Below are 27,373 nucleotides of genomic sequence, written 5' to 3'. Positions count from 1 at the left end.
ACCACGTCCATACAACACCCTCAAGCGTTCCAGGAGGTAGTGACTTGAATACACAGACCATGGGCCTTTTATACTGAGTTTTCTGCACTGGTAAGCATGTGGTTACAAATAGAAAGTACAGGCCTACACAAGAATAACTACCGACAAACATGGTCAAATGGGAAATCACTTAGTCAGCAAAGTGGGAGGGGGAGCAGGAGTGCTTATGGTAGCACTAAGAGATTGACATTTGAGTCTGAGACCAGGTGTTCTGGCAGCTACAAACTCTTTAGCATGCATATTGCTTTTAGCTGAGTCAGGAAGTTAACTAAAATAGACAGCACAGCCAGGGAAAAAAGACGAGCAGCAGAGGATGGAAGAATTACATAGCTGACAAAATGGATGCCACAAAAAAGATGGCTTCAGCCCATGCTAACAGATTATCTGCGATTTCCACAGTGGCATTGTGAACATTGATTGTAGGAAGCTTTGTGACACCCAGTTGACACCCATGAAGAACTGTGGGTGCCCAACCACAACAGGGAGTCAACTCATTGAATCATCGTCAAACACATTTTTGCCACCCTGAGCACCTCCTTTTTGAGTTGTGTTCATTTGATTTGATTCATATATTTATAGAGTACTCTGTTGTCAAGGACCTGAAATCTTGGCACTGAAAAACTGAAGAGGGCAGAAACAGAGAAGATTAGGATACGTAAAGACACATTCATCATCAGGTGTTTGCTGAAACCCTGGATACAGTATTCAGATTAACCAAAACAAACAAAATGTTTAAATCCCCGGAAGATACAGCAGGGCAAAATGATGGATGAACAGTGACATAAGAAAAGTGCTTAGAGTAAACATCTTTCTGAACAGACAGCCAATGTAAAGAACTGATGTGTGTAGTAATGTGATTTATTTATTCAAACCTAAGATCCGATGGGCATAGTGTTGTGAATACACTGCACGTGCTGAAAAGATATAAAAGGGAAAACTAAAGTGGGAATTGCAGTGGTCCAGTTGAGACAATGACATCCTGTACTATGTCTTTCCTACAAAAAACAGCAGGGAAAGAGGCATATTTTTCTGCAAAGGTTCGAGAAGAAGTAAACCAGAAGAAGTTTTGTGTACAGGTCCAGCTAATGAACCCATTGACCACCGGTAGGTCTATACCTGGTAGAAATGTGGTACGGTGCACTCTGAGGCAATAGTTTGGTCGTCTAGCCCTGATGAATTTCCCTACCAATTAAACATGTCAGAAGTTCCATACGTTGTTGTCTGAGCATGTAACGTGGCTTTAACCATGTGATGCGGGCTTATAGCCCATCTGGCTCATTTTTAGTTCACCTAGAGAGTAAAGTGTGAACTCTCTTACCCAGGGGATCTTACACATGTTGCAGCAGAGTATTAGTGCAGACTCTATTGGGCGTACGGTTAACCCAAACCATTCTACTCTTACCTACCACAAACAGACAGATAATTTTCCGGTCTGCATAGGAAAGTGCTCATGATGATAAACTGAGCCAGTTGGTAGTATAATCCAACAGGCTTCCGGTGGTTGCTCCTGTGAGGCAATTCCTATTTTTACACAAATGTCTTTTTTGGTTCTCTTTTGACACCAAGTCTAATTTTATATTACACACACACTCCCGCCCCCCCCCCCCTTCCCACCCAACCCCCTGTGTAGAACATCCCTAAACATAGGGGAAAGGGCCTTCATGATTGGTTTCCCTGAGGCCTCTTAACAGATGCTTTGCTAGGGGTGTAAGAAAATGTGGGTTTTCTTTTGCGAGCAACAGAAAAGCCAATATTGCTTGACGACCATCTTGAAACGTCATTTAGTATCCTTTCCAGACGACATTGAGTCCAGATTCAAAGTTATGGCATCCAGGAACCTGTTACGAATATAATTTTGTTAGACGGCTCAAAGATGGCCACCTGACAGCCACCTAGAAGTTTACAAAATAACAATCCAAGATAGCCACCCATCATTAGTGCTGTTGAAACTGCTTGCACCACAGTACTGCAAACATTGGCAAAGTCAATACTGGCAGTGAACAAGCACATGCAAAGCAAGAGTGGATGGCTTTGCCAATGCTTATTTTCTTTGAAGGGAGGGAGCTTGTCCGCTAATGTGCCATTCTTTCTAATCTTATCTTTAGATTTCGTTTTTTCAACAAGTGAATCTGACTTTTAACAAGTGCAGAGGTATGTCGGACACAAACAGGAGAGTGGAACTTTTGCGGGTACATGTCATGAGACTATAGTTTGCTTGGTCTTTAGTGAAGTCAGAATACTGCCCTTCACAGAGTGAAGGCCACCCACAGCAGTTCACAAAGCCGCAAAAGCACTCTAAAGTAAAGTATACTAAGAAACGGCACTACAAATGATTCTAAGAACAGATAATATGTATCAGACATTCAGTAATGACAATATCCTCGGTTTGAAGTGCTTTAAGTCATATATATGACGTGAGCAGTATAGCTGTGCATGATTCAATGTGAGGTCTACTGTCCTTGACCGAAACAGAATGTATACAATAAAATACCAGCATTTCTGCTCCTAATGAATTCACTGCAGATGGCCAAACTGGTGGTGGTAGGGGGAGGGGGTGCGGGAGATTGATCTGCTTATTAGGGGATACAAACTTTGTCAACGATGCAGGGGATGGAAGTGGGGTGGTGGGGTGTCCTGGTTGGCTGCATGAGGCACATGTAGAGTTTACTGCGTGGAAGTTACTTGGACAAGAAATGGTACTTGCGATACAGAGGACTGAACTACTATATATCTGTGCTTACTGGGCGATGCATAATTGGTTTCATACTCTTTATTGGGATGCCCTACTTTCCATTGTTTGCATCATGCCCAGACTGCTACAATGTGTTAATGCCATATAATTGTTGACTGTCATATGTCTGTTGATGTGTGCTTTTTTTATTTGGGAAAAAAAACAGATGGTCATATTGGGACGTAATGCAACTTAGTAACAGTGTTGGAGTCATTACTCAAAGAAGCACTGATGAATCGAAAAGGAGACATATGAAAGGCTGTTAAAGAACACCTTTGGTAATGTAAGCTTGTTAAATTAGGTTAAATGTGCTTGTAAAGCACATATTGCAGAGGTTTACTTGTAGATCAAGAATGCTTTTAGATGTTTCCAGTACTGTTTATTATCAGTGCTGCTGCGAACAAGGAGAGGTAATACACTACACATGCTAAAAGCCATTGATGATCAAACATTAGCAAAGCCAATAGGTCTTGCTTTTATGTGTAAAACATGAAAAACAGGAATTCACATAGGCTGGTTATCACATTACAGCCTGTTGAACTGGCTTGGTCAATGCAGCAAAACAAAGTAACAAAAAGTGGCTGCTTTCTGTGTAGCATGCAAATGATAAAAAAATATATATTACAACTAGCGTGAAGACTAAGTGTACTTTTCAATTGTAAAATAGTCCCACATAGACTGTAATGGAAGACTTCTTGGAAGGTGGTATGATACCCCAAACAACCAATCATAAGGTGAGATAGTGATACTCCTATGGATGGAGCCAAAGCCCACTCTATGTATGTTTTAAAGAATTGATAACTAGATGTTGTGCAGACGGCTGTGCTGTGAAGTTCAACCTATTAACATCTATTACCATACTATAATGGTGGACCAACTGTATAAAATGCACAAATTCATGCCAAGAATTTCAAAGTCTGATCCACCAATAGATTGAAAGCCAAGCCAGTGAAGAATATCGAACACAGGTGTAACATGAACATGGCATGGAAAATGCAGAAATGATGATCAGATGCTGGAGGATATATTGGGTTAGGCCCAAATATCCATGATTTGCATAATCCAAACAAGAAAACGCCGAGGCCACTACCTCGCTGAAAGGCCAGAAAGCTAATTACCTTTCTCAGCACTGATGGAAAGTGAAAAAAAAGTCGATCTTAGAAGTCATGATTATTTGCGCAGAGGGTTAACATGCCTGCTGCAAAGAACGTGTACCATTCAGATCACAAAGTGCACATAATGTAAATAGGTCAGTGGGTTACTGCTTTTGTCTGGGAGATCCTCGAGTTAACTGAAGTGTACGCTACAATCCTAACATAGAACAGTGAGCTATTAACTGTCATCAAAGAACTGCATGCAAAGTATAGATTAGAGCGTTAAGACCCAGTCTTTCATTATGCTGATGCTGCAAAAAGGGTTCATTTAGATAGAAACCAATTCTGATTATTAAAGAGAACCCTCAATCATGGCGTTGAGTTTTAAATTCTGAGTGTGTGCGCTTCTCTAAATCAAGCACTATTAAACTATACTGTTACCAGTATGGATGACATGTGGACTTCTACACCTTGTAGTCCTCTGTCTTATGTAACATTTCCTATACACTAATTTACACACCTATGATGGATTCTCTGTGTAGCGTGTGTGATGTAAAGTGCCCTGACACCTGGTATCAGTGGCACTATGAAACAAAATAAATGCAAGTGAAAGAGAGTGATTATGGAGACTTGATGGGCACTGTTAAAGGGTGGTAGTAAGAGAATCCGTGGCAAAGGTGGTCATTGGGGGCGCCAACAAACATTGTCGTACTGCACACCCCTAGCGCTAAAGCCCTGACTGATCGCAAAAGCTCCGCCCCCAAGTAGAGGATAACTGAGTTGGAATGCTGCTCATCACACTGACATTTGCGTTAGCTTGATTACATTTTAGGTTGTTAATGCATTTTCAACTATTTCCTATACATGTGCTTTGTTGAAAAGCTGATCAAGAGCAGTGTGTTATCGACAAAGTAGTACACGGAGCAGTCAAAAGAATAATTAATTGGCAGAAATGGCATGAAGAATAAGTGTTTTAAAAAAGTTGAGAAGCAGGTATGAAAGCTATAACTGCTTCATATCCCTTGGCCATTTCGGCCTGCGGACTAAAATTAAATAAATAAATATAGGCCTCCCATTGGAAATATTCACTTTTTGTTTGCGACGTCCACTTCGGGCCTATGGACTAAAGGAGAAGTTGCGGAGGCTCTGACTGGCCAGCAACAATAGAAACTTTTCTCTTGCGGCTAGTAATACAGGACAGTGGCATGGGCCCAGCGTTGCAAAAAAAAAAAATAATAGGCCATACTCTGGAGCAGGGCAGGCACCCCCTAACCCACAGGCCCTATATGAGGTCAGCCCCAATGCCACCCCCTCAACAAAACAAAAAGACAAGTTTTATTTTTAAAAAAAAAAAAGGTTTGTGTGCTCTAGTCGGTGGGCAAATTCCCAAGGACTTCACATTTAAAATGACGGCACTAGTCCGTGGCCTCGAAATCTGGATCGTGGGCGGCTGGTGCCATCTTTTTTTTTTTTTCAAAACATTTTTATTAAGGTTATACACATCAAGCAGAAATGATCACCATTATTGACTATTACAGTTTGTTGTTGATATGACATACTACGTAGCACCACTATGCATAACAATCGGATTAGTAGTACAATGACGCCCATCCCACCGTCGTACAGTACTTAAAAAACTCCACGCCTTGCATCGGGGACTTCCCGTTACAAGCATATTTCCAGCTAATCAGTCACTGAGATCCGGATCCAAGTCCTCGGGTGATGGGCACATATGTTTCCCCGAAATGAGTTCCACTTCCCCCATACTTGTATCCATTTTCAAGGGCATCCCCTGTTAATAAAGACCACTCTTTCCGCAACCATGGCACTGTCTAGGTCACAACACCACTGCCCGTGGGAGGGGATCGTAGGCGCCCCCCAGTGTTGTGCAATATTCCTCTTTGCTAGTGTGATACTTAGGGTTGCCCAATTCTGTTCTGCGTGGCCGGTGCCATCTTGAGTGTGTCGAGTTTGCTGCCTTGAAAAACAGTCCACAGACTGAAGACACATTTTGAAGCCATTTAAAATGTAAAGACGTAACTTTCTCCACATACATTATTGACCCCGTAGGTGTGCCTTGGCATCAATAAAAACATTTAGGGACTAGATTATACAGAACTCAACTTTTTTTTCAACTGCTAAGTCTGCAGCCTCTCTTGCAGGACCGCAGACCCAGTGCGTCTAAGTAATGAGGGCTGTTATTTCCATGAAGTCTGCAGACTATTTTACAATTGAAAGAGTATTCTGAACTTCTTATTGGTTGTGAGCCCAGGTAATATTCCATCACAACAATAAGGGCCTTTTCCCCGGCAACAGGTGGCACATTCCCTATTTGCAGAAGAGCAGGGAGGCAGAACACTTGTGTGAAGGAAAGACCGCTCAATTCAAACATTGAAGATGGCAGAAAAGACCCAGTCATACATGGCACCAGCTGCAAATACTGATGAGGAGGCTGCCTTTACTGCAAGATGATTGAGCAGATGATGTCGGAGAAGGAAATGTCATTTTAGGATTTTGGGAGTTTTTGGCCATCTCCCAGGCGAACAGAAACTAATGCTGGAAGCATGACCTTTCAGCTCTGTCAGAAAAGCTCAGTTTAGGTCAGAAACCTGTACTCCTAAGAGATATCAACCATGCAATGAGAACGCAGGTCTAAGCATTAAACAGTATATGGGGTATAATCAAGAGTGGTCCAGAGCACAAGACCAGGAGACAGGCACTGTACCAAGGGTGCCAGAGGAGATGCTCACCTGTCAAAATAGGAGAAAATTTTGCTTTTCACTCTTTATTGCATGGAGAGCAAAGTCCAGATCTGATGTGGTGAACAGAATAAGAAGGTGGGAGAAGGTAAGATGGAACAGCATTTCCAAAACGTTTATAAGTTAGAGAAAACATTTTTTTAAAGTGATCTTTAACCAAGGCAGAGCAAAGAGGGAGGTGGTCACCCGCAGTGGATTGGGTACATCCAATAATGTTGAGGGGGAAGCGATACATAGCAAATGAATGACGTGTATCACAGGTTAAAATCCCTAGACATTCAAGTAAAAAAAAAAGTCATTGTTTTGGCTTAAATACAAAAAAAACTCAGAAATTCTCCAGATATGGTTTGCAGCGCAAGTCCTAACTCACACCAGGATGACATCAACAATTACTTCATTGATGCCATCACTGACGACATCACCTCTGATATCTGTGCTGTTTGTGTTTCTATTAAGTGGAAAGAGTTTACTAATAATGTACAAAAACATACAGTTTTACAATTATGTTTACAGGATATGTGACTGCAAGTTCTATTTTTTGAGACGATAAGTCAGTGAGGGGGTTCAGTGAAAAGTCAAGGGATTTCATGGTTGATGTTGGTGGGCGTAGGGAAGATGGGGCAGAGGGTTGTCCACTTGTCTGACTTTCCTACACTGGGCCAATAGAGGTTCAGCTTGTGGAGTTGGTGGTCTGTTAAGTAAGGCTTGCGAGATGTACAGTCCTAACATGTTGGTGTAGCATTCTCGTTCACTGAGGTACATGATTTGGCTGATCAGATTGACACATGCACTTGTGTGATAGGGCCTGTATGATCAGCATGGCCAAGCCATTTTGAATGTATCTATGTCTCCTTCTCGGTCTCTTACCTCTCTATCATTGTCTGTATGCTACTCCCTCATCCCCTCTCTTCCATCATCCATTTACCGTTGTCTCGCTCTTGCATGTTCTCTAGTTTTTTTCTCTCTCTCATTCTCCTGGTCTCTAACTCTACCTTTACCTCTCTTCTTCGATCATCCTCCTTCACTATGTATACACTAGCAGTCCATTTTCTTTTGGTTTTTTAAAACATGTTTATTCCTATGTAGCAATATGTTTGTTTGAGCAATGAGTTAATCAGTGATGTCAGTGGGGGTGTATTGTGTGGCTTGTGATGACATCAATGATGTCATGTGCGATTCCATACACAACGCAAAGCGGTAGCATAAGTTATGGATTGTGCTGCGAATGATAAGTGAAGTATTTCAGTGCTTTTCACGTTTGAGCCAGAGCCAGAACTCTAACTCTATGTGTGTCTTATACACACACACATATATATATATATATACACACACACACACACACATAGCTATATATAAACACACACATATAAACATACATACATACATCAGACAACTCCAGTAAACTGAAATGCACTATGCTCCAAGGACCACATTATACTCATTATTCATAAACCCGCAAGCGCACGTGAGACTATCCCCACCTCTCCATGCTCAGGGTCATGACTGTGCTTTCCAGGCAACATACTGCACTTATCTGTGGTACTGGGGCTTTTAGTGAACATTTTCCTGGAACTACTTTGCTCCACCAATCTGGACCATTATCCTTGAACCTTGTTGTGAGTTTGTTAGTGAACAATCTGGTCTTAAGGAGAACACTAAAATGTGGGATCTTTGTAAAATCTCCTACCTCCCATTGCCCAACCCTCCACCAAAATATGTTGTGCACAATCCCACAGTGCCATGCAGATTGGATTAAGAAAAGATGGTTCCAAGCGGTCTTACTTTGGCGCCTCCTACAAACGCGGAGGCTTTCATTGCTTCGGCATGGGAGTCATACACATGTGGATAGTGTATTCTCTCCCGGTAATCCCGCTCTCTGCCCAGTATTGGCATGACTTGAGCATTTTGAAGGGCTTGCTCTCTGCAAAGAAAATCAATATAAACACATTAGTTTGGGTTCAACAAACGGATGTGAGTTAATAAAAGCAACAAGTAATTGACATGAGGGAAAATAAGGCATGAAAAAAACAGATATACCATTTATCTGGGGGGTGGTGGAGGGGTACAATTGCCTATATGTATTGTTATTGCGAGGTCACCAGCTGAAGGAGAACAGTATGTTTTCATATGTATAGCTTTATTATTTTCACTCCACCGCACCTTATGTACTGATCATTTTATGGAGTTAAAATTCAAAAAGCCAACCACACTGAATTTCTCGGTTTCAACACAGCCCGTAATTTGCTTCCCCCCGCCCCCCACTTCCAAGTGACAACATGGAAAATAGTAGCCATTAATCTAGAGAGGAAAAACAGATAGTTTCGATACATTTAGTACAGACTTCATAAATCTTAAACCAGTGGTGTGTGCGCAGCAACCCAAGGAAGACAGTTTACCGCCCTAATCTGCATCTCTTGCCCATGTGGACGCGGCCAAGCAGATTCTAATTAAGCAGATCACTGCCTCCTCTTCCAAAAATTAGTTTTTCAGCCAGAAAAAAAACAGAACATAGGCTAGAGAGTGTTAGTCAGAATCCTCGCATCACACAAAATGTTTGTTCCGCTAAGAGAAAATAAATGATTTAGGAGGGGGGGCATTAGAGCTGCAATTACAACATGTTGATTTTTCCACTTTTTGACATTTATTACCTTTGCGTTCGCAACTCCTTCGGATCAAAGCTCATTAGCCCTTCTCCGAAAACGTCGCCGTCGTCAACCCGCCGCTCGCGCTTGGCGTGCCGCTTCTCCTCGCGACGGTACTGTTTCATTAGCAGCTTTTCCTGCTCGGACAGAATAGTGACTTGGCATCCGTAATTAGGTTTGCTGCTGTCGCCTGGAAATTTCTTGCATTGCTCTGAAACAAATACAAAAATCAGATGACGTTTCCAAACTAATCACGGAAAAACTGTTTCTAGTGTATGTTTCTCGTTTCTTTAGCTAAACAACAGATGTATTCGTATTATCAGAAGCCGCAATGGAGTCTGTCTTGCGCGGGTACGCCAGCTGCCACCTATGGCTCTTTAAAGATGGCCACCTTACCCCATAGCATCATAAACATTGCGTTTTCAGTCATGGGGTTTTCACTTTCAAATCATTGCTTTCAATGCTTAGTCTAATTAGTTCAACGAAAACAAACGTAGTCTCCAGCACCCTGAATACATTACGTTTCCACATAAAATCCTAAAACAAGAAACACGATGTCTCTAATGACATGAAGCACGGTAGGTACCCTAGACTTGTTGGTGGAAAGGAAGTCTACTTTCCCTGATCCTGTCTGTGATTTAAATGTGAGTTTTTGTCTTTTCAGATCAATGTAGGCATTAATAGAACTAGAGGTAGCCTGATGTACAACTGGTCAATATAAATGTTCGTTCTGAGTCATAAACATCAAGGAGCACTCAACGATTCTGTAAATAGAAAAATAGCAAGCGGTTTAAACAGAGGTGTGGCATAGTAGAACTTAATCACAACTCAATCCATGATAAGTCTGTGTGTTCGACCCTGTTCACTAATGTGAGACCCATGCTTCCAAATTATTGTTTCCTTTTATTTTTTGATCATGCTCTAGCTACTGACTTTCGACTACACCTACAATTAATAAATTAATCTCCCAACCGTATCTCCCATTACACCCCACACTCTGCAACGGATTTTGTGCCATATTTGTCCCAGAAGTTCAGAAAAACCAGGACGTTCTTGCTACTCTATTTGCTGCCCTCCATCTTGAACCTTCACCCGTCTCTCAGAAGTTCTGTCTACTTCCCCTTTCTCAAATCAGCCAATCCATCTTGAGATCCTTTCAGCCTTAAAACTATTAGAATCTAACCTATTTCCTCTAAAGTACTTCTCTGTCTAAGTTCCAAGTTTTGCGCGTTTCCTCATAAGTGGCATGTACCCATATTGTTTCAAATCTACCAACATAAAACAACAGTGCTGACCCTTCCTCCTACTCTATTGTTCAATAGTACTCCTCCATTCTTTCTTGAATGCACTGGAGAGCCTAGTCCTCAACCAACTTATTACATATCTATCGTCCAAGAACCTTTGCAACCCCTTCTAATATAGCTTCCGTGCCTTAAATTCAATGGAAACAGCATTCTCCCATGTCACCAACGTTAACGCGCCTTCAGACCACAATCACCTCAGTCCATCATCCCCTTTGGTATCGCTTTGTTCGCCCTAAGTTGGCAGGGTATGCCCAGACGTGGGTTCCTTGCCCACTTTGCCACTGGATTCAAGATAGCCTGGCTGATGAGGGTTATGAACCTAAAACCGGTCCCAGGATGCTTGTTTCCGGTCCAGAGAAGACATGGCTTGGCAGTTCGGGCTGGACTGTTCCCATGAGGCACAGGGTCAGTCTGATTTGCATATGGCCATGTCTGAACTGGGGTGGTGGAGTGAGCTAAAGAATGATGAAGAAGTAAACCCAGATCATTTGACTGGGGGAGAGTGTTTGATTTGCTCAAACGCTCCGTCCACCATCCCCTTTGGTATGGCTTTGTTCGCCCTAAGTTGGCAGGGTATGTCCAGATGTGGGTCCCTTGCTCACTTTGCCACTGGATTCAAGATAGCCTGGCTGATGAGGGTTATAAACCCGTAACCGGTCCCAGGATGCTTGTTTCTGGTCCAGGGAAGACATGGCTTGGCAGTTCGGGCTGGACTGTTCCCATGAGGCACAGGGTCAGACTGATTTGCATATGGCCATGTCTGAACTGGGGTGGTGGAGTGAGCTAAAGAATGATGATGGATTAAACCCAGATAATTTGACTGGGGATGAGTGTTTAATTTGCTCAAATGCTCCGTCCATCATCCCCTTTGGTATAGCCTAACAGTCATGCGCACTTTGCAAGTTCTCCACCGGCTGTATTGCACACCCTGGGTGGAGAACATACACACGTTTATAGTCACCGTCTGAGCACCAATCCACTGCGCTCCGATCAATCATGATGCTGCTCAAAGCAGCGTCGTGATTGCCAAGGGGAACCTTTGTGTTTCCTGGGTGCTGACAACTGAAGAGGACCGAGAGGCCTGCAGGTAAGTGGATTATTTTTTTTAAATCTCCCACCACCCCCGTTAAGCAGCAGCCACTACTGTGCTCAAATACACACTCACCAATACTTCTTCCTTTCAGTGTCCCTCACGGATCAGTTCTTGTGCTCTCCTCTTCTCTCCTAATCTCCATCTACACCACCTCTTTTGATGACATCATCTTTCTTTTTGCTTCTCTCACCTTCCGTACTGTGATACAGACACATCTTCACCTTCCTCACCTTCACTCTCCACATCCAATCCTGCATCTTGGATTGTTTCACTACAATTCAACATTGGATACACCCTCGCTCCCTTATTCTGAGTTCTTTGAAGATAAAAGATATCTACTTTAACAAATTGCCTACTCCTCTCTCTTCTCTTAACTCTATCACTTTCCTGCTGACTGCTTGAAATTTACTCTTTGCCTAAAATTGTCGGTTTACTGTCAAACCCTTCAATGTGCATGGAAAAATTAATTACTAACATTGTCAGAGCAGTAGCACTCCAAACATGTTTGTGGCCTGCCATTGCAGCCTGTGTGGGTGTGCAGTTTTAAACTGCAATTTCAACCTGGCAAAGTAAACCTTTTGCCAGACCCACTTCTTCCTTTTTAATACGTATAAGTCACCCCTAGGATAGGCTTTGGACAGCCCAGAGGACAGGGTGCAATGTATTTAAAAAGTAGGACATGTACTTTTAAGTTTATATGCACTAGTAGTGAAAATCTCTTAATTTTGTTTTCACTGCTAAAAGGCCTACCTCACCCCAATAGGATAACATTAGAATTGCCTTATTACACTTTATAAGTGTAATTTCCAAATGGGAATAGGTAACCAGTTCATGTTTGGTGTCTCTGGAATCCTAATTTAAAATCCTAACTTATGGTGAAGTCAGATTTTAAATTACAGTTCTGAAAATGCCCCTCTTAGAAAGTTGGCTTTTTTTTGCCAATGCCATTTGGTGATGGCAAACTGTCCTTGGGTCACATGTGGGTGGGTTGCAGTTGAGCTTTATGTGTTTCTCCCAGGCCGCCACACACAATGAGAGCTTAGGTCTGAGTGAATGGGCCATCAGTGGCAGGATGGGAGGGAAGAGTTGGGCCCAGCCCAACATACACTTGAATAGGCGGTGTCCTGTCTCCACACAAAGGGCTGTATACCCCCAATAGTTAGTCTGGAGCCAGGGTCAGGTAGGCAGGGACACCTGTGCACTTCAAAAGCATGCCTATAGCAGCTTCTCTCCACTTCAAAGGCACAACTAGGTATAAATACTGGACGTCATACACCAACTCTTCAGTGTGGATACTCTGGCAGGAAGAAGGACTGCTGTGCTGCTGAAAGGAATGCTAATCTGCTGGACTGCTGCGCTGAAGAAATTGCTGCCCTGCTTTGCTTACCTGCTTCCCTCTTGCCTGGGTGAAGAGAAAACTGGACCTGCACCTTCACACTTGAACCCAGGACACCAGGGTGACTCCAAGGGCTAGTCTGCTGACCTCTTGATCTGAGTCTCAGGGACATAAAAGGCTCAACATCCTGCACCAGCCCCTGAACCCAGCTGCAGTGAGTTCCTGACCTCCAAGGAGTACCTCTCAGGCCTGGCATCCTTGGCGTGGCTCAGGGAGCTCTAGTCAAGCTTATGGGGCCCGTTCGCACCAAGAACCCGCCGCTCGCACCGTGATTCAACGCGAAGCTCTGGCAGCTGCCTCTTGGCGCTACAGAACTGACCACTAGTGGGGGACCGCCAATGCGAAACTCCAACAATGCCACCTGTGACGCCTGGCCTACTCTTCTCACAGCCCATATCTCCAATATTAACTAGCTGGGGCACCCCTTAATTTCCCCAAGCTCCTAACATAATAGGTTACTGCAATAACTGGCTGATGGACTTCCCTCAATTTTCCTTCTTTCCAATGAAGTGACTACCTAAATACGCATTCAGGGCCTTATTCAATTTGCCAAGAAATACAACCATTCCCTTTTGTCATAAAGCAAACTGTCACTCAGCTAAAAAGAGGTGGTCCTCTGTTGACAAACATGTTACTTACCTTCGGTATCGCTTTTTCTGGTAGATACTCTAGCAGCAGATTCTGAACCTTCTCAATATTCCCCAGGCATAAGGCTGGAGCCAGAAACTTTTCAGCAGTACCTCCACACGCCGCTAAGTGCCACTGTGCAGCTCCACACTGATGCCGTTCCACTCCGGAAATGAAGTGTGGAGCCTATATAGGCACCACTTCCACATGCTGACATCAGTTGCTTTCAAGAATGCCAGTGCCACCAGATACGGAGCCCCAAAAGCAAATTGGTGTGAGCAGTGTTTAGATTTCAAGACTTGGAATCTTATTTATGTATAGAAGTAAGCAACTTGTTCTTCTGATAGAGACTTCTAGCTGCAAATTCATCACCCTTTAAACAGCTAGAAAGCAGAACCTATTTGGAGCTGTGTCTGTGGCTGGACTCAAACCAGAAAGTTCTGCAGGACCGAGCGGGCAAAATGCCCCTCTTGGCAGACCTGACTGTGCAGACAATAGTGCTTTTTGAACGTATGGAGGAACACTCAGGTAGGTGCCTGACAAATGTCCAGGACACCGACTCCGGATGCTGATGCAGTGGTAGCAACTTTGGCCCAGGTAGAATGCACATTTATTCCTTCTGTAGGCTGCTTTTTAGACACTGTGTAGCACAGCGTGATCCAGGAGGAGATGGTTTTCTTCTGCACACCCTTGCCTTTTTCCACTCCAGCAAACCCCACAAAGAGCTGATCTGCCACCCAGTGGTCTTTGTTTTGATCAATGTAGAAGCTCAGCTCTCTGTTGGGGTCCAAGCGATGGAGTCTCTCCTCCTTAGAGGGGTGTGTAAAGCAAGGAACGCCAACCTAGTAATGATCAGACTGTTGTGGAACAACGTCATACCTTTACGCAAAAAAGATGCTCATGTCCACAAAATCAGCTTGTCTGGGAAGAAGGTGGAGTTGACACAGTGAGCTTGAACCTCTCACACATGCTGCACAAATGTTATGGTGATGAGGAACACTGTCTTGAGGGTGATTAGCCGCAGGGGGCAGCTGTGAAGTGGATCAAAGGGAGTGCACATCAGAAACGTATTGACCAAGGTAAGGTGCTACTTTGGTATGGCACAGGGAGATGGAGGAAATAAGGAAAATGCTACTTACCAGTTTGCATCTGTTCTTGGCATGTAGAGCTGCAGATCCACACACTAAGCATAGATCGCCATCTGGTGTTGGGCCCGGATGTTTGCACTTGTTTTTGTCTTGGAAAAGTCTTTGGAAGTCACAAGATAGGCGACTCCTCCTTTGGATGATAGTGCGCATGGGCATCGGCTCCATCTTCAGATTGTTTTTCACCAACAGTGAAATGATAGAGTTTTGTGAGAAACACAAAAGATGCCCATGTATGCTGTATCTAAATAAGATCATACTGGAACAGATAAAGGAAGCCGGGGACGTGGGTGGGCGTGTGTGGGTCTGCAGCTCTACATGCCAAGTACAGATGCATACTGGTAAGTAGCATTTTCCGTTCGAGGCATATAAGCTGCAGATCACACACTAAGCATAGATTGTATAGCAGTACGCCTCCTTAGCGGCGACCACCAGTATCTGTTGCAGTAGTTTGAAATAATGTTTTAAGTACAGCCTGGCCCAGACTAGCTTGCTGTTTTGTTTGCACATCTACACAATAGTGCTTTGTGAATGTGTGCGGTGTAGACCATGTAGCGGCTTTGCACATGTCATGTAAGGGAATGCTCCCTAAAAATGCCATTGAAGCCCCTATCATTCGGGTGGAGTGGACCTTAGGGGGAACTGACAATGTTCATTTTGCTTTGTGATAGCAAATTGTATTTATTTGACAATCCACTTTGCTAATCCAGATTTTGATATGGGGTTGCCATTATGTGGTTGTGAGAAGGATACGAAAAGCTGTTTTGTCTTGCGAAAAGGCTTTGTTCTCTCAATGTAATAAAGCAGTGCTCTTTTGACATGCAGAATGTGAAGAGCTCTTTCTGCGACTGTTTGTGGTTGCGAGAACAACACTGGCAACTCTACAGACTGATTGAGGTGGAAGGGAGAAATAACTTTAGGGAGGAATTTAGGATTAGTTCGTAGAACAACCTTATTATGATGTATTTGTAAGAATGGTTCCTGAATGGTTAGTGCTTGGAGCTCACTAACTCTTCTAAGAGAAGTGATGGCCACTAAAACAGCAACCTTCCATCTTAAAACTGTAGTTCACATTTATGTAGAGGTTCAAATGGAGGACCCATTAGTCTTGTGAGAACTATGTTTAAATTCCACACAGGTGAGGGTGGTACTCTGGGAGGAATTATTCTTTTGAGGCCTTCCATAAATGCTTTGATGGCAGGTACTCTGAAAAGTGATAAGTGTTGCCTACTTTGTAAATAGGCCGCTATGGCAGCGAGGTGCAACCTAATGGATGTATAAGCCAAGTTACACCTTTGGAGATGTAGTAGGTAACCTATGATGTGTTGGATAGACACATCTAGGGGATTGATGGTGTTGTTATGACAATATATAACAAATTTTTTCCACTTGGCTGCATAGCAGGCCCTAGTGGTGGGATGCCTAGCCTCCTTAATAACGTTCATACAGTCAGGGGGATGGTTAAGGTAACCAAATTCTAAGACCTCAGGAGCCAGATCGCAAGGTTGAGCTGAGCTGGGTCCGGGTGTCTGATCTCTCCATGGTTCTGGGTTAAGAGGCGTGGGGAGAGGTGCAGTTTTTGGTGTGGAACCACAGAGAGTTCCAGTAATGTGGTGTACCACGGTTGTCTGGCCCAAGTTGGAACAACTAGAATGAGAGTCAGTGAGTGTTGCTGTAGCTTTCGCACCACCAATGGAATGAGTGGGAGAGGAGGAAAAGCATACGCAAATCTGCCTGACCAATTCATCCATATTGCATTGCCTTTGGACAATGGGTGTGGGAAACTGGCCGCGAAGCTTGGGCATTTGGCTTTTTCGTGTGTGGCAAAGAGGTCTGTGTGTGGTTGGCCCCTATTTTTGAAAAAATGGTTGAAGAACTGGCGCATGAAGTTCCCACTCGTGAATCTGTTGCGTTTGACGGCTTAACAGATCGGCTATGTTGTTTTGGACTCCCGGGACATGTTGGGCTAGGAGAAAAATGTTCAGCAGTACAGCCCATCTCCATATGCTCTGTGCTAGATGAGAGAGCTGTAGAGAATGTGTCCCGCCTTGTTTCTATATGTAGTACATGGCTGTCATGTTGTCCGTGCGGACTAGGACAGCCTTGCCTGATATTTGCTTTTGGAATGCCTTTAGGGCTAGGAATATGGCTATTAACTCCAGGTGGTTGATGTGGAGTAATTTCTGTTGAGGGGTCCACCTGCCCTGCATGGTGTGATGTAAAAGATGAGCTCCCCAGCCGGAGAGCGATGCATCCACTGTCAGGACAATTTGTGGAACTGTCTCTAGGAACGGTCGCCCTTTGGAAAGGTTTTTGGTGTTCCACCACTGCAGAGAGCGGTGAGTGCGACCGTCTACCAACAGCAGATCTGTTAACAGACCTTGAGCCTGGTTCCATTGGCGTGCTAGGCACTCTTGGAGAGGACGCATCTGGAGTCTTGCGTGAGGCACTATGAATATGCAAGAGGCCATCATCCCTATGAGTTGCACGAACACTCGAGCTGGAAGAGAGTGTAGAGGCTGAAATTTGGTTACGAGGGCTTGCGCATGCTTGCTATCCTGGCTGGACCAGGATAAGCAAGCGCTTTTGAGGTGTCTATTGTGGCCCCTAGGTACTGTTGTATGTGGGACGGTTGTAGATGAGACTTTGCGTGGTTTACTGTGAACCCCAAGTTGTGGAGTAGTTGAATAGTGGCGCGAGTGTGGTGTACACACTGACTGTATGAGCTGGCTTTTATGAGCCAGTCGTCTAGATATGGGAAGACGTGAATGTGCTGTCTTCTTAGATGAACTGCCACTACCGCCAGGCACTTGGTGAATACCCAGGGTGCTGTGGTGACTCCGAAAGGGAGTAATTTGAATTGGTAGTGTTGAACGTTCACTACAAACCTGAGAAATTTCCTGTGAGATGTGTGAATGGGAATATGGAAGTAGGCGTCTTTGAGATCTAGAGTGGCAAGGAAGTCGCCTTGTGAAAGAAGAGGAACGACCTGCTGAAGTGTGACCATGTGAAAATGGTCTGACTGTATGTAGAGGTTAAGGGATCTGAGGTCCAGAAGAGGTCTCAGAGAGCCGTCCTTTTTTGATATGAGAAAATACAAAGAGTAAACTCCAGTGTTTTGTTGGTGCAGGGGAACTGGTTCTATTGCACTCTTTTGTAGGACGAAGATGACTTCCTCTTTGAGCAGTGCTAAATGTTCTAACGACATTGGGCGCAGTTTGGGTGGTATGTTTGGGGGGTAGAGGTGAGTTCTAGTCAGTAGCCCGATTAAATGATTTGTCTCACCCACCTGTCTGTGGTAATGTTGGTCCAAACAGGCAGGAACTCTTTTAATCTTCCCCCGGCTGTAGTGGAATGGGCCGGGGGGCACGGTCGGAAGTCATTGGGTAGGGGTGGAGGCAGAGCGGGTGTTATTGGTCTTGCCACTACCTTTGTTATTGTTGCCTCTGTAGCCTCTTCTCTGGTAACCTCTGGTGAATGTAGACTGGGTGGGAGTCTTATAAGAGGTGGAGGGGTTGTCAGAGGAGTAGCCTCTGGAGGTGCCCTTATAAGAGGGACGACGAAAGGAACGTCTGGGAGCTTGCGATTGCAAGGCTCCCATTGATATAGATGTGTCTGTGTCCTTCTTCATCTTTTCAAGGGATGAATCAAAATTAGGGCCAAATAAGTGTTCCTGATCGAATGGTTGGTTTAAGATGGAACTTTGTACTTCAGGTTTGAAACCTGAAATGCGTAGCCAGGCATGTCTGTGCAGGAGAACACTTGTGTTGACAGCTCTGGAGGCGGTATCTGCCACATCCAGCGCGCAACGAATAGAGGTGTTGGTGATGAGTTTCCCCTCTTGTATAAGGTGATTGGCTTTGTCCTTATATTTGTCCGGGAGGTGTTGCAATAGGGTTTCAAGTTGGTCGTAATATGCCCTATCGTACCTAGCTAACAGTGCTTGAGTGGCTCGGGATTGCTGACTGCCCTTCGTGAGGCTTGGGTTGCCGATGGACTGGAGCTGGACGACGAGGACTGGACCTCTGCGGTGGCCTCCCCGAAAGAGGTGGCCATACCGGCCCGCCTTCGCTTCGTCCAGCTCAAGGTACTCCACAGAGTCTACATGACGGGGCCAAGGCTCCTGCGTATGGGTTATGCTGTGGACGGGTTGTGTAAGCGTGGGTGTGGCGCTTTGGGGACCTTTTTACATATACTGTGGGAATGCCCGGAGGTGGAGCGATTCTGGCGTGGTGTGCATGAGGTCCTGCGTGTGGTTACGCATGTGGTGCTGCTACCCGAAGCGAGGAGATGCCTGTTGAATGTGTGGGAACCTACCGACTACTCGGCGCCACAGACGTGGTGGGTGACTCTGGGATATATGGTGGCCAAGCGTGATATTGCTCAACTGTGGGGAACCCAGAGGTCCCCGACTGTCTCGGCCTGGAAGGAACAAATGGATTGGTGCATGTTTCGGGAAAAGGTGGTGTATGTGGCGAGAGGTAAGCCTGGGACATGGGTGAAAGTATGGGGCCCCTGGAACGCCTACCGCGGGGGAATTTGTGCTCCGCCGTTATTGCCCGATCCGTCGCCTGCCCCATCCCCTTAGCCGACCCATCTTCCTTGTTCCGGGTATTGAGTTTACCCAGCCCTAGTCCTGATCTCTTCCCCTTCTTGATACTCCTATGGACTGGTAGGGTCCCCTTCTCAGGGGAGCACATGCTGCTATTTCGGATTGTGGATTGCCTTGTGGGTTTGTTTTTTTGGTTGTTTTTTCAGTTTAAAATGAAACCGTACAGTGGGGTCCGGATGGTGTGGCTATCAACGCTGCTAACTCCTGTGCATCTTCCTCAGCCGCAACGCACGCTCTACAATGTGTATCATATGCTCCTTTTGTCTACTAGCGGCCGGCCGGAAGGTTGTAGGCCCATCTTTGTATATTTTTTGAGTTTTGTAATAAACGGTTTAAAAAAAAAACAAAAAAAAAAAAAACAGTGCTTGAGTGTTGGCGATACGCCATATGTTAGCTGCCTGTGAAGCGGTTCTTTTGCCAGAGGCGTCTAAGAGTTTGGTCTCTTTATCGGGGGGTGGAGCGTCCCCTTATGTTTGAGAGTTGGCCCTCTTTCTAGCATTGGAGACTACAAGGGAGTCTAGTGGTACGGGGCCCTTAATGTACGCTGGGTCTGCTGGGGCCTTGTATTTTTTCTCAATCCTGGGGTTAACGACCCTAGCCCGGACAGGATCTTTAAATACTTCAGGTGCATGCTTGGTAACTCCTTTTAGCATGGGCAGAATAGTGGTAGACCTTTGTGGGTTATCAAAGGTGTCCATAAGAAAATCCTCTTCCACAGGGTCAGTATGTAAGTCAACCCCGTGGTATTGGGAAGCTCTGTGTAGAAGCTGATGAAAACCCATTGTGTCCTCCGGAGGGGAAGGCCTGGAGGGGTAGATGTCATCCTGTGGAACATTAGGGACATCTGACGTACTATAATCGTCCCAAGGGTATAAGGTGGATCCCCTAGTGGCTCATCATCCGCACCCCTTCCAGTGTCATCAAGAGGTGTCATCATCATCATCATCATCCATTGGTGGAGGAGATGGTGTAGGAGAATGGTGTGGTGGGGGTGGAGGTGGGGGAGGAGGGGGAGGAGGAGGAGGAGGAGGAGGAGGAGGTGAGGGAGGTGGGGGAGGTGGTGGAGAAGGGACCCTGAGGGGAGATGTAGCAATGTCCCTTTTTTTAGGTGGTAGATCCAGTACAGGCGTATCCATTGGTCTCTTCTTTGTACTTAAAGTTAGCTGACCAGTTTTAGGGTCTTTTAGAAGAGTTTTCTGTTTAGGGTCTGGCTTAAATAGCTCTTTTGATAGAGGTTGGTCTTTCGGCGCCGACCGTTTCGGTTCGGATGACTTGCGCGGCACCGACTCTGGAACGGTTTTGTGCTCCTTTGGCTTAGAACTGTGATGTTTTACAGTCTCTGTAGCCCCTTGTGGAACCGGGTGTTTTTTCAGTTCCGAGGCCTTTTTCAGCTCGGAAGGGCATGAATCCGAAGTTTTAGGGATCGGCTCTTTGCTCGGCTCCGAGTTTTTCCGGAGTCGATGGAGCGGTGCCTGTAGATTTCGGTGCCGAGTGCTTGGATGTGGAGGCAGCGATCAGCATGGAGGAGGAGGACAGTTTCTTTATCGGTGCCGGTGACCGCTCGGTACCGATGGTAGACTGACTCGAGCCCGAGTCGCCTGAAGGCTTAGTAGGCTTCTTTGCAGGGCCCGAGGGCAGGGCATGGGAAGCAGTCTCTCGGTGTGCACCTGGGCCCGAAGGTGAAGGTGTGACCGAAGCCTTTTTCGATGGTGCAGGAAGGGGGTCAGGGTCAACGTTTTTACTTACGACCCGTTGCCCAGGAGTGATGTCCTCGATGTCGGAGTCATCGGTTTCGGAGGCGCTGACGGGGCCTTCTTCGATTCGCTTCTGTTCAGGTACATCAACGCCCTCCTGGAAGATGTCATCAGGAATGGGCGCCGACGAGCGAGCCATTGTTCTCATGGCTCGATGATCTCGAATGGTCTTCTTCGAGCGGAAAGAGGCACAGGCTGCACAGTCTCTGGCCTAGTGCTCCGGAGACAAGCAGAGGTTGCACACCTCATGCAGATCGGTGTGGGTACATTTCGACCCACATTGAGGACATTTCTTGAATGGCGTCCTTTCAATGAGCCAGATACCAAGGCCCAGGTAGGCCCGAAGGCCTTCGTCGACCTGAATCGAGGACTTCGATGTTGAAGAGATGCGTGACAACTAGGGATCGCGATCGAAAACAATACCGGAGTAGGTTGAAGGACTGCGCGTCGAGAGTGGAATCGGTGACGGTTCCGAACTGGAGCGCGAGAAACACATCCGAGCCTGATGGCGGAAAAAAACAATCTGAAAATGGAGCGGATGCCCATGCGCACTATCATCCAAAGAAGGAGTCACCTATCTTGTGACTTCCAAAGACTTTTCCAAGACAAAAACAAGTGCAAACATCCGGGCCCAACACCAGATGGCGATCTATGCTTAGTGTGTGATCTGCAGCTCATATGCCTCGAACATATTGTAACCCTTTTAAAAAACTGCATACCAACTGGAGACTTAAAACACTGAAGGCTGTCTGGCAACCGCAAAAAAAGCCAAAAGAGCAGAAAGGTATCCTTTAACTGTGTGCAGAGCGAAGATTTGCCAGGCTTGGGACAAAACAAATAGACACTCTCTGGGCAAGGCTATCTGGCATTTTCTATCTGCTAAGTACAGCATCAAGCAACGGTATAGAGTTTTTGTCAAGGAATGCCTGGCTGCCATGGATATCAACCACCTCCGGGAGAAGGATGGAGGTAGTGCGTGGAGCATGGACGCCCTGAGTGTCTGTCGAGCCCCTCATCCAGTAGTTGCCAAGGTGGTGTAAATGATACCCCACTATGGATTTTTTTATTGGGTGGTATCATCATTGGGTTTCGGACCTAGGTGCTCGCTTCCCCAGGTAAGTGCAGACTCCATCTGTGGGAGGGCACTGGTGGGATCTGTGCAAAAAATGTATACTATGTATAAAATTACCTTCTCTACCTCAAAATGTAGAGCTTAATGTGGATAAAAATTATAGGGGCATCATTACAAAGTAAGGTGGTGATGTTGAACTGGCGTGTTAATTGCCTTTAGCATCACTCATGAGCAGTCAACATGTTTCAGCTTTGTGCCCTAACAGGTCGAGGCCTTCATCAGGACCTTTTAGTGGTAATCAGATCCCTTCCATAATTGTAGTTATACGTCCCGTAAGTTAAATTATTTACGCATCTTATCTGCATCTTTTTTGTATACACCAGTAGAGCTCACTCTCTCTTTGATTAATAACGATTCTTATATGGAAGCTGAGTGAACCGTCCCCTATCTTCTATCTCTCCCTTGCTGATTCTTTGAAGGATGAAGGTAGTCAGCTGTTGTACCTCAGGCATGAAGGTGGGTGGATACTGAAAAGGCCTGGTGCAGAACATGCGCTGCTGCTGCGACAACAGATCCTCACAAAGGGTCAGCCTGATCTGAGAACAGATGCTCAAGCCCAGGAGTTCTAGAAACCATACTCTCTGTGCCCAATTTGGAGTCACTGGGGTGACTTGGGTCCAGTCGGTCCTGATCTTCTTAAGAACTTGCAGGAGTGGTATCAGCAGAAAGGCATACAGGAGTCATGAGTTCCACTCGAGATACAAAGAGTCTGAGAGCGAAAGATGCGTCAGTAACTCCAAGAAGCAGAAGCGCTGGGATGGCTTGATCTGTTTATCACCCTCAAGAATGCTCAAAGATTTTCCTCATTGATGAAAGAGACCTTGCACCACATCCAGGTGTAACTGCCACTTGTGATCCACTAGTCACCAACGGCTGAGCTTTTCCACCCTGGCATTCAATGATGCTGCCAGGTAGTTCACCACTAGGAAAATTCTTTGGCGGTCCAGCCATTTCGAGAGGTACAGTTCATCTTGGCAAAAGGTCTGTGACCCTACCCCACCCTGTTTGTTGTAGTTCCGCACAGTGGTGGTGTTTTCCGTCAGCACCTGTACCAGCCTCCCCTTGATGGATGCAAGGAAGGCTTAATGCCTTCAGCTTTAGAAGATGGTTATGGATCAGGGACACTGTCAAAGAACAGAGACCTCTGATCTCCACCGCTCCCAGATGGCCACTATAACCCAGAAGTGATGCATTGGGTGTGGAAAGGAGCGGGTATACCTCTCACCCAATCACAGTCCAGTAACCACAACTGCAGATCCTTTGCAGTCTACTCCGAAATCTTAACATGGTCAGGGTGGTCTCCTTGATGTTGGGCCCACTGAGACTTGAAATCCAAATGCAGAGCTCTTCATATGCCACCTAACCTGCTCAATCAGCAGGGTGCAGGATGCCAATAGTCACAGCAAACTCAGTCAACCTCACTAGAATCCAGAGGCTAAAAAGAACAGCGTCATAGCCTGAATGTCCTGGACTCTCTTTCCTGGGGAAAGGGCATGAAACCGAACCATGTCCAGAATGGCTCAGATAACAGGAAGCATCTGAAAAGGAGTCAGGTGTGACGTCAGCACATTGATAGCGAACCCTAAAGATGACAGGAGATTTGTCGTAGTCTGGATGTGGTTGACAACTGCCTGGGTGAACCCTGCCTTCAACAGCCAGTCGTCGAGGTAGGGGAGGACAGGCACCTGTGACCCCGGAAGGTGTGCTGCCACCTCCGCCATCACTTTCGTGAACACCAGAGGGATGCTTGTGAGACTTAAGTGGAGCACAGCAAAGTAAATATGCTCCTGTCCCACCATGCACCGCAGGTAGTGCCGATGGCCTTGCAGGACAGGGATCGGAGATGGGCGGTCTGCAGATTCAACGCCACCATCCATTTTCCAAGGTGGGGGTAAACAAGACCTGAGCCAGCTGGAACATTCTGAATTCCTCCTTCTGGAGGAAGCCGTTGAAAGGGGGCAGGGCTAAAATAGGATGAAGGCCTCTGTCCTTCATAGGCACCAGAAAGTAGCACAAATAACCATGTCCAACTTCTGGCGCAAGCCGCTTCTTGATAGCCCATTTGGCCAAAATAACTTGTATTTCCTGCCGCAAAATGGAGATATGATCCTCTGTAAATTTCAGGGGGGGGCGCGGAGGGGGGAGGGAAATGAGCGGTGGTGACAGAATTAATGCATATCCATGCTGACCAATTTGCAAGACTGACGGGTCTGATGTTATGGCCTGCCAACTCGGTAAGAATTGTCGGGTTATGTCTCCCGCTGGGTGGTTGTGCTCCACTAAGGACACGATAAAGGAGTTTGACAGGTGAGGCTGTAAGGGGCTTAGGGGACTGGGCAGCCCACTGACCTTGACCGTAGAGGTGGTGGGCACAGCCAAACTACTGGGCACCTTGGGCAGTATTGGGTACCTCTGCCGAAGCTGCAAAAAGAATGGAAGGGCTGATGCAGCTGGCGAGATGGGGCAGATAAGCCCAGGGAGTGTGCCGTGGCCCTGCACTCCTTGAACCACTCAACAGAGGAGTCTTCCTTGTCCCCAAAGAGGCTAGCTTAGTCGAAGGAATGTCCATGAGGGATAACTGGACATCGTCTGAAAAACCAGTGGATCACAGCCAAGCATGGCAACGAACGGCGTCACTAGTGCCAATGGTCCACCCCATGGAATTGGTGGTGGCTAAGTCACAACGAATTGTGAAGTTGGACACATCACAAACGTGTAAATTGCTGGGGGGCAGAGGAGGGAGGGTAATGAACGGTGGTGACAGAATTAATGTATATCCCGGCTGATCAATTTGCAGAACTGACGGGTCTGATGTTATGGCCTGCCAACTAGATAAGTATTGTCGGATTCTGTCTCCCACTGTGTGGTAGTGCTCCACTAAGGGCACGATAAAGGGGTTTGGCAGCTGAGGCTGCAAGGGGGTTAGGGGACTGGGCAGCCCACTGACCTTGACCGCAGCGGCGGTGGGCACAGCCAAACTACTGGGCACCTTGGGCAGTATTATTGGGTGCCTCTGCGGCAGCTGCAAAAAGAATGGTAGGGCTGATGCAGCTGGTGAGATGGGGGCAGATAAGCCCAGGCAGGGTGCCGTAGCCCTGCACTCCTTGAACCACTCAACAGAGGAGTCTGCCTTGTCCCCATACAGGCTAGTCTAGTCGAGGGAATGTCCATGAGGGATAACTGGACATCGTCTGAAGAACCAGTACATCACAGCCAAGCACGGCAGCAAATGGCGTCATTAGTGCCAATGGCCCACCCAATGGAATCGGTGGTGGGCAAGTCACAACGAATTGTGAAGTTGGACACGTCACGACTGTGTTGTATAGCATGGGCGAGGACAGGTCAGAGAACCTCAGGCAACCTGGGAGGTCTTGAGCCACCAAATCCCAAAGGGCATAGGAGTAGCACCCCAAAAGGCAATTGGCACTTACAGATCGTATCACTGAGTTGATGGATAGTAAGACCCATTTCCCAAATGTCTCTATCCATTTTGACTCCCTATCAGGAGGAGTAGTTGGGAACATGTTGGGGTTAGTTTTGCTAGAAGATGCTAGCATCACCAAGCTTTCAGGGGGGAGGTGCTGAGATAAAAATACCAGGTCTCCTGCGGAAAGGAGGTGGCATCGTGCAATCTGGCAGTTGACTGGAGGCCAGAGCAAGGTTGTACCATGCTTTCAACAAAGTGTCTGGAAGGGCATCGCAAAAAGGTAAGAGGGGACCAGTGAATATTTGCCTCAGTTGAGGACTTCTGTAAGAACAATGGCCTTGACCTCCAAGATGGGGAGGTGGAGGTCAAGGACTTCAGCTGCCCTATGCATTACTATGGAATGAGAAGCACTCTCCTAAGTGACAGAACCAAGAGGAAAGAGAAAAGCCAACTCACAGGCGGTATCAAGGCCACTAGCCTCTTGTAAATCTCCGTACCAATTCTCTTGATGGTATGGCTGGTCAATCTCATCACTCACATCATAATTGTTGTCAGAATCCGTGAAAAACAGGCAATGCAAAGTATGTGTTGCACCTTGTGAAGACTCCGTGAGGGAAGAGGTGCTTCAACAGTGGCAGGGTACCACCTCAGTCAAGGTCATGCAGGTATGCACTCTGATTCAGAGAGTATAATACATACCATGACTTTTGGCGTCAATGAAGTCAGTATCAGAGCTGAAGTTCCAGGAACTGGAGTCAGAACTCGAGCTGGAAGTGACTGGGCTTGGAGGTCCCAGCCAGCGCAGAGGGTGTATTACCAGCAGTATTTTGGATAGAGGGCCTCGTGACTCTGTGGGGCCAAAAGGCGCATCAGAGGGAGTCAGCAAGATTTAAAAAGTTTGCAACAATCTGTATAAGGCTTAAACTCTGTTGTTTTGGGGGGCGAAATTTCCCATGCACTCTGTTTTACAATCTGAAGAGGTAAAAGGAGTCTCAAAGAGACGAAAGGGAGCTTCAGATCCACAGCTGGTGTTGTGGGAAAAAAAATGAATGGACATTGGTGCACGTCATTTCCGGTGTGGAATGGCATCAGAACGTTGGCGGAAAGTCTACGGCTCAGTCGAGTTAACTGCCTATAAATCCCTCCTTACGTTGTACAAAAAGGCCATTACTTCCAGGAAAGCCGAATACTATGCGGAGCGTATTGCCAGCGCACTGAACATCCAAAAAGAGACCTTTAAGATTCTGAAAGAACTTAGCAAAAAGCCCGACATCAATCCTGCAGCTACACCCTTTGACTGCAACGCTCTTCAGGTCTTCTTTCTGCAGAAAGTAGCAGACATCCTTCTAGAGATTGAAGACATTCAGATCACTACAGGCACCTCGGAACCGCCCTCTTCCTCTCCTCCTAAAGGCAACTCCATCTCCAGCTTTCCGCTCTTGGAAGCAAGTACTCTTCCGCTTCTAGCCTACGGGACCAAGTCCGGCTCCCCTATAGACCCTTGTCCTCCCCGTGTCTTCAGAATGGCACTTCCTGCGTTAGAGAATCAGATTCTCATGCTCCTGAACAAATCCCTGACAATCGGGCAGGTCCCTGTTAATATGAAGGAGGCCAGAGT

General features: G+C 46.1%; 1 protein-coding gene across 2 annotated transcripts in view; it reads right to left on the bottom strand.

The window, feature by feature from the left end:
- The window catches only part of ASCC3 (activating signal cointegrator 1 complex subunit 3), a 2,113,369-nt gene that overhangs the window by 1,618,193 nt on the left and 467,803 nt on the right, over positions 1–27,373 (bottom strand). For both annotated transcript variants that reach the window (XM_085611187.1, XM_085611188.1), the window contains exons 6-7: positions 9,272–9,476; positions 8,406–8,544 (exon numbers count right to left, since the gene is read on the bottom strand). In XM_085611187.1, coding sequence (XP_085467313.1) covers positions 8,406–8,544; positions 9,272–9,476 — 344 coding nt within the window. The remainder of the gene's footprint in view (positions 1–8,405; positions 8,545–9,271; positions 9,477–27,373) is intronic.

Source organism: Triturus cristatus, chromosome 6, assembly GCF_964204655.1.
Source record: "Triturus cristatus chromosome 6, aTriCri1.1, whole genome shotgun sequence".
In the NCBI taxonomy this organism is placed as follows: Eukaryota; Metazoa; Chordata; class Amphibia; order Caudata; family Salamandridae; genus Triturus; species Triturus cristatus.
This window is presented reverse-complemented; position numbering and strand designations above follow the sequence as displayed.